The 8,455-nt window shown below is 38.2% G+C and overlaps 1 protein-coding gene across 1 annotated transcript in view; it reads right to left on the bottom strand.

Annotated features, from left to right (window-relative positions):
• Positions 1 to 5,355: 5,355 nt before the first annotated feature.
• Positions 5,356 to 8,455, bottom strand: part of LOC126108162 (trypsin-1-like) — a 211,431-nt gene continuing 208,331 nt past the window's right edge. Inside the window, exon 7 of the mRNA XM_049913405.1 lies at positions 5,356 to 5,543. Within this exon, the coding sequence (XP_049769362.1) occupies positions 5,356 to 5,543 (188 nt within the window). The remainder of the gene's footprint in view (positions 5,544 to 8,455) is intronic.

Here is an 8,455-nt window from a genome sequence, read left to right as displayed (position 1 = left end):
TATGTGTAACTGTTTTGGTTTTTTTTTAAGCCTAGTACTTGGGATGTCTGTCATCTGCCTTTGGTGTGTGTCATGGCTATGTACAGACACACACAGCTTATAGCTTTCTTGGTTTTCCTTTATGTGCACTAAGCAAATGAGAAAAAACAGTGATGTAAGTGTCAGTATTTTTAACTCTTTGAAATAGTCTCTACATGATACATGGTTTCTAACTCTAGCAATACACCTAATGGCCTTTTTCTGCTAAAGAAAAATTCTTTTTGCCCCAGAGGTGTTGCCCCATAACAGCACTGCATAATAAGGCATAATAGGCATTTAACAGTAGCTCTTCCGTCACACAAGTCCTGAGTTTAGTTAGCAGATAGGTGACTTGGGATAACTTTTTGTATACATAATTGGTATGAGTTTCCCAGGTTAATTTTAGGTCCAGATGAATGCCAAGAAGCTTAACTGAGGAACTGCAGTTGTCATTGTTACATAGGCTGAATAGAATGTTTACAGTTTTAGAGTGGTTAATTCGTAATTACAAGGCATCATATTGGACAAATCATTTACATAAATTATGAAAAGCAAGGGTCCAAGCACGGACCCTTGAGGCACACCTCGTGTTACACTCAGTGTGTTTGATTTGTTTCTGTTAAAATGTACTATTTGTTTTCTCTCTCACATAAGATGTAACCAGAGATAGTACTTTGCCTTCAAAACCATACGAGCAGAGCTTATTTAATAGAATTCTGTGGTTGACAGAATCTAAAGCTTTACTTAGATCTACAAGTGTGGCATTTACAGAAGGTTTGTATTCGAATGCAGACAAAGTGAAAGAAAGAATATCTCCCACTGCCTTCAAAGTTGATAACATAGGTCTGAATCCATATTGAGAATCACTAAGGAGCTTGTTGGCAGATAGAGGCTTATGGGTTTGGAGTTGCATGCAATGCTCTATTACTTTCGATAAATGGGTATAAGAGAAACTGGTCGATAATTACTTGGACATGACTTGTCTCCTTTTATGTGTAGTTGGGTGACCAGTCATTTTTAAACATATTGGGAAACAACCACCAGTAAACATCCAATATACAAGTACGCAGAGTGGAAATGCTATTATATCTTCTATTTTTTTAATTACAAAATTAGAAAGACCAAGAATGTCTTCTACTCTTGAACTACTTAGATTTGCAATTGATCTCATGATATCACTTAACTGGACCTCTTTCCATTCCCATGTAGGAGAAATGTGTTCCAAATGTTGTAGGAAAGGTACAGCTTCCTTTAGGTCCTGTTGACGTTTATTATTTGACTCAGCTGCAGCAGAGGAACTTATGTCACAAGCATTAATGAAATAGGCATCGAATTCATTTGGTGTGATATTCACATTACAGTCATCACTTTTACAGTTCTTACTTCTCCCCAGTTCAGTCTTTACAACATTCCATGCAACTTTACAGTTGTTGTCAGAATTATTAATGTAATTGTCATTTGCCTCACACTTTGCTAACCTGATTTCTGATCTGTATTTACTCTTTAACTTAATATAACTAGCTTTGTCTGCATCATGATTTTTATATTTATCATAATAAATCATAACCAATGCTCTAAGCCTCTTAAGAGTGGGTGTGAACCACTTGGGTGTAGAGTCATGTTTTCTGGTTGTTGCCGTATTTCTTTTCAGAACGTTTGGACAACAGGTCTTGAAAGTGTGTGCGAGTAAATTGGTAAAAACTGTAAATGCATCCTCAACACTTTCACTATCAAGTAGGATGTCATTCAATCTAACCATTTGCAACTGTGTCCGGTAGTTGTCAATATTTTGATCGTACAGTAGCCTGATATGCTTTGCTTTGGGGCAGTTAGATATAGGTTTATTGAGTTTTAATTTTAACCATATCCCCTCATGGTCTCAAAGAAAGTACTGAACAAACCTAGCTCATACAGGTCTTATTCAACATTGGTGATAACATTATCAAGACAGGATCACTGCCTTGTTGGATTGTTATTAATGCAATATAGATCATGTGATCTTAACATATTCTGTAGATAAAGTTGCTTTGATGTCTTTAGCCTTATATCAATGTTTATGTCTCCAAATATTAATATTCTATATTTGCTTAACTTTTCAAAGTGTAAGATCATTTTTGTACGACCTGTGTAAATAATTCACTGTCACTATCTGAAATATGGTATACTGACACTATTATGAGTTTTAGTGTTGGAAGTAGCATTGCAGCAGCTTCAAGCACATTCTCTATACAGTATTCAGCAATGTTAACGACACTATATAGCAAACCTAGATCACTACTAATATATATTGAAAGTCCACCACGCTGTTGTGTTTTCCTACAGAATCCTGTAAGTAAATCAAAGCTCAGTGGTACATACAAATCCAACTGACCTTCACTTAGCCAATGTTCATTAACACATAGTATGGTGGTTTTGTTCTTTCCTAAGAGGATACTCAAGTCATCATCAATTTTATTTCTTAAAGACACGATATTTATATGCATGAATAAAAGGGATTCGTTGTTACATGATGGTAGGTCTAAATTGTTCTGCAATTGTACATCAGTTTGTGAACTTGCCTTGTGAAGCTGATATTAGTGATGGAACAGTCTTAAAATGATAACTGTTATTCCAGTTGTGTAAATGTATGGCTGAGACTTTTTTTTTTGATGTCTTCTTTTATATTAATGCGTGACATGACACATTAATGTCCATTCGCATAATAGTTAATGTATTTTAATGTTACACAACTGTTATACGCGTGTTTTTTTTCTTCTATTGCGTCCCCAGTGAAATAATAAGAAAACACTTAAAATTATAAAGAAGAGACATTTAAAAATTGAATAATAAGTGGACACCAGCCGCTCAGGCGAACATACATTTTTCTCATGTGTCCGTATTATAATAATTTCTCTGTGTAAGTTTCGAGGACAAAGAAATATAACAAAATGATCTAAAGACGCGATGAGATACGCTCTTTTGTTAATTTTTTAGTCGTCCCACTTCTTCTCTTGTCTTGGTTGCGTGTAGACAGAAATCTTGCGAGTGCTGGCAAATGTAAGCATATTTGTACTAATTAAGCAGATAATATATTGATTTAATATTATTGTCACTTTTAATTTGTAAGAGGTGATTCCGATTTCATGTCCGCCTTCCTTGAATTAACCTGCATTCGAGTAATTTACAGTGCAACAATCGCAGCGGCCGATGCAGCCAAAGACGGCATTACGTGGCGATATTAATTTATAAAAATCAGCGGAAGCGAAAACTCGCTCGCTATTAGCATAATATACATTTTTCTCCACAGCCGCCCGGTGTTGCAGAAAATACGTAGCTTTAAGATTCTTATTTTCAGTACCACAGCCGAGAGCCAGAGCCAGGACTCCGACTGCAATGCAATGGTAAACGGAGGTAAGAAGAAATACTCTCGCGCGTGTGTGAACCGCAATTGTAATTAATAACTAAAGATTTTTTGCTTTAAAGTGAACTGACTAGCCGAGGAAATTAATACGAAAAGTTTATTCCAGTGTTCAACTTATGTGCTCATGTTTTAAGATTCAGCGAGTCTAACTTTCATTAACGTAACAAATAATTTCCATTGAAGATTCATATTGTTAAAACAGAGAACTTCACAAAAGCATTTAATTGTAAATCAAAATTGAATGAAATATCATTTCGATTAAGGCCCGCCACGTAAGTCGGCAACAATCACCATTACCAATCAATTTCTGTAGACAATAATAAATTAAATTACGACGTCCGACGGACGCGAGACTTCTTTGGCACAGTGGACCTGATGATAGTGTGATCCTAGACCGAAGTCAATGGTACAATATAGTGTAAAAGCTGTGTATTACATAAACAATAAACATATGTTGGCATTTTTTGTCGGTCTTGTAAGATAGGTAGTAAGTTCAGTATAGCAATACATGTTCCAGCATTTCTCCAGAACCCAAGCAGATCTTCAAGGTCGACTTGTACCAGTTTTTTTTTTCATTCTTCTGGCACTAGCGTCAGTATTCTGCAACGGTGACTTATCAAACTGGTGTTTCATTAGTATTCACACCAGTCGCGCACCCGTCACGTTAGGACAAACGTTTTTGAGTGGAGCAAAGCCAAGGCTCCTTTCGATTGGCACCTCATCTGCTGTACACGATTTTGAGCACCAGTCAAAAGCGTGTCAAATGCTCCTCTAATGTAGTTCATTTCTTATTTGTAAACTCATCACTTAACAAAAAATTTGACGATCTTCCTTCCGGAAAAAAAGTAATATACACAGGGTGTTACAAAAAGGTACGGCCAAACTTTCAGGAAACATTCCTCACACACAAAATAAAGAAAAGATGTTATGCGGACATGTGTCCGGGAACGCTTAATTTCCATGTTAGAGCTCATTTTAGTTTCGTCAGTATGTACTCCAATGTGATCAAATTGTAAATTTTCACAATCAACATGTGTGGGCTGACGAGAATCCGCACGCAATCGTACAATCACGTCATCAACACATTTTCTGTGAGCTTTTGGGCAGGTATTGTCGGTGATATCTGGATTGGGCCCCATGTTCTTCCACCTAAGCTCAATGGAGCACGTTATCACGATTTCATACGGGATACTCTACCTGTGCTGCTAGAACATGTGCCTTTACAAGTACGACACAACATGTGGTTCATGCACGATGGAGCTCCTGCACATTTCAGTCGAAGTGTTCGTACGCTTCTCAAGAACAGATTCGGTGACCGACGGATTGGTAGAGGCGGACCAATTCCGTGGCCTCCACGCTCTCCTGACCTCAACCCTCTTGACTTTCACTTATGGGGGCATTTGAAAGCTCTCGTCTACGCAACTCCGGTACCAAATGTAGAGACTCTTCGTGCTCGTATTGTGGACAGCTGTGATACAATACGCCATTCTCCAGGGCTGCATCAGCGCATCAGGGATTCCGTGCGACGGAGGATGGATGCATGTATCCTCACTAACGGAGGACATTTTGAACATTTCCTGTAACAAAGTGTTTGAAGTCACGCTGGTACGTTCTGTTGCTGTGTGTTTCCATTCCATGTGATTTGAAGAGACGTAATAAAATGAGCTCTAACATGGAACGTAAGCATTTCCGGACACATGTCGGCATAACATATTTTCTTTCTTTCTGTGTGAGGAATGTTTCCTGAAAGTTTGGCCGTGCCTTTTTGTAACACCCTGTATATCTGCGTAGCAATTTCTACACTCTTTCGGAAATTCGAGTGTATTTTGCCTGTCTTAAAATGTCGAAAAGAAAGAAAGGGTCAGTACTGTTTGTATGCTCTATATTTCAGAGTAAGAGTGACGACAAGAATTTGACATGTGCACACAGGAGGCAGCTCAGTAGACCACCCCCACCCCCGCAGCCCCGACTGCCAGCAGCAGGAGCAGTGGCAGACCACGCCGGGACACCAGCTGTGACTCTGCTCCATCGCCCTCCGTAGTTGTCTCTCCGCCACCTCCTCCCCCCGCCGCTTCACCACCAGCAGCATCAGCGGCATCAGTTTGTGGGGCCCTCTTCTTCCTCACTACATAGAACGAGAAACACTTCTACAGTAAGCAGAGAGTATTCTCACTCGTATCTGGACACACAATTTTAGTTATTTTTGATGTTATACGAGTCATACTTTTTCGAAGTAATAACTGTTTTAATAACACTATCGCAGGTGTTTGTCACATTCGAACTGACTAAATAGTTAATCCCCAAAAAACGGTACTCATGAATTTCCACACTGATCAAAATAAAAATCCGGCACAACCTGTAGTATGTATAGATAACCAAAACATTAGTTCTGTCAATGAAAGTAAATTTCTTGGGATTCATATCCAGGAAAATCTTAAATGGAACACTCATATCACAGCCCTAAATTCAAAACTAGCAAAAATGAGCTATGTGGTAAGAATTCTCTGCAACAGTACTAGTGCAGAAACAGTTAGGGCTGTATACTTTGCTCGTGTACATTCAATACTGAAGTACGGTATCATTTTCTGGGGAAATGTACATCAGGCCGTAACAGTTTTCGGGAAACAAAAGGCAATTATAACAATAATGAAACAAGTGAGCAGCAGAAAATCGTGCAAACCTTTCTTTAAAGATCTAAAGATCCTACCCCTTCCCTGCATTTATATACTGGAAGTAGTCACGCATGTCAAAAAAAGCATACTGAGAAGAGAAAACCTTTTTCCTCAAAACAAGTGTCCATGATTACATTACCAGGTCAGACAGTGACATACATGTCAATCATTGTTAACACAACATTATGCCAAAAAGATGTATATCATGCAGGAACAAAACTTTACAACAGATTACCAAGACATATAAAATCTCTTACTGAACTACAAAGCTTTAAAAAGTCTGTGACAGCCTACCTTCTGAAAAACTGCTACTATTCAATCTCACAGTATCTTATGTAAGAAAAAATGTAAATTGTATTTTTAATTGTAGAAATAAGTTATAAATATACAGTATTTCAAAAATTTGTAATTATTAACTATATAGATCCAATTTGTCATAAAAATTTATAAAATTTATGTTTGGCATTTGAAAATCCAATAGCTAAAAAGGTTTTCTGTCCAATATCCTGTGTACAATATATGTACTTAAAGAAACTTATATGGACAAAAAAAGAAATAAATAAATAAATAGACTACATAATCGTCTAGCCATTCAAAAAACCGTCTCAGTGTGGGCTATGTTACAGTATACTGAACGATGTTAGAATGATGAACCACAACTAGCACCTGGGCAAATAGCGCGAATCAATTAATTCCTTTTGCAAAAGATTTTAATTGGGCTGAAATTAATGTGCATCTGAAGGCACCATTTGTATGTGCACTGTTCAGATTTTGCTTGCAAATGCACGTTTTTCTGGGATGTTACGAAGTGCACCATCTCTATATTTTATATTTGTGTGAATCGTTTCAAATTTTGTAAGAAGGTAGTCAAATGCGCAGAATTAATAATCATCTTGTTGTTGTGCGAAAGCTTTATCTGTTGCCATAATATAAGCACAATAGTTTGAAGGACAATAAAAAAAAGCACACTCTGAATCAGTCATCACCTGAGTCAACAAAAATTTGCATCAGTTACCAAACGATGGCAGTCTAATGTCAAAATTACGGGTACCAGAATAAAACGTGCTTCTACCACACCGTACAAAATGGCAAATGAATCGTGGGAAGCGTTATCGATGTAACAGAAGACGACTGGCTTCTTGGCTTGTCCACAGAAGACAACTAGCTTCTCGAGTTGTATTCAAAGACATTTAAATCAAAAAATCTTTACGTATTCTCGCTCTTCTACGGGTTAGCCCTACATTATCAACTGCAGTGAGCTCTCTTAGCTGCAACGTGTTGGCACACCTGCATCTTGCAATTTATAAGAAGCAGTCCCTGACCTTGTGTCCAAAATCCAGAAGATTTCCTAGCTGTTGTTGTTGTGGTCTTCAGTCCTGAGACTGGTTTGATGCAGCTCTCCATGCTACTCTATCCTGTGCGAGCTTCTTCACCTTACTGCAACCTACATCCTTCTGAATCTGCTTAGTGTATTCATCTCTTGGTCTCCCTCTACGATTTTTACCCCCCACGCAGCCCTCCAATACTAAATTGGTGATCCCTTGATGTCTCAGAACATGTCCTACCAGCCGATCCCTTCTTCTGGTCAAGTTGTGCCACAAACTTCTCTTCTCCCCAATCCTATTCAATACTTCCTCATTAGTTATGTGATCTACCCATCTAATCTTCAGCATTCTTCTGTAGCACCACATTTCGGAAGCTTCTATTCTCTTCTTGTCCAAACTATTTACCGTCCATGTTTCACTTCCATACATGGCTACACTCCATACAAATACTTTCAGAAAAGACTTCCTGACACTTAAATCTATACTCGATGTTAATAAATTTCTCTTCTTCAGAAACGCTTTCCTTGCCATTGCCAGTCTACATTTTATATCCTCTCTACTTCGACCATCATCAGTTATTTTGCTCCCCAAATAGCAAAACTCCTTTACTACTTTAAGTGTCTCATTTCCTAATCTGATTCCCTCAGCATCACCCAACTTAATTCGACTACATTCCATTATCCTCGTTTTGCTTTTGTTGATGTTCATCTTGTATCCTCCCTTCACGACATCAGCCATTCCGTTCACCTGCTCTTCCAAGTCCTTTGCTGTCACTGACAGAATTACAATGTCATCGGTGAACCTCAAAGTTTTTATTTCTTCTCCATGGATTTTAATACCTACTCCGAATTTTTCTTTTGTTTCCTTTACTGCTTGCTCAATATACAGATTGAATAACATCGGGGAGAGGCTACACCCCTGTCTCACTGCCTTCCCAACCACTGCTTCCCTTTCATGTCCCTCGACTCTTACAACTGCCATCTGGTTTCTGTACAAATTGTAAATAGCCTTTCGCTCCCTGTATTTTACCCCTGCCACCT

This window comes from Schistocerca cancellata, chromosome 11 (genome assembly GCF_023864275.1).
Source record: "Schistocerca cancellata isolate TAMUIC-IGC-003103 chromosome 11, iqSchCanc2.1, whole genome shotgun sequence".
Taxonomy (NCBI): Eukaryota; Metazoa; Arthropoda; class Insecta; order Orthoptera; family Acrididae; genus Schistocerca; species Schistocerca cancellata.
This window is presented reverse-complemented; position numbering and strand designations above follow the sequence as displayed.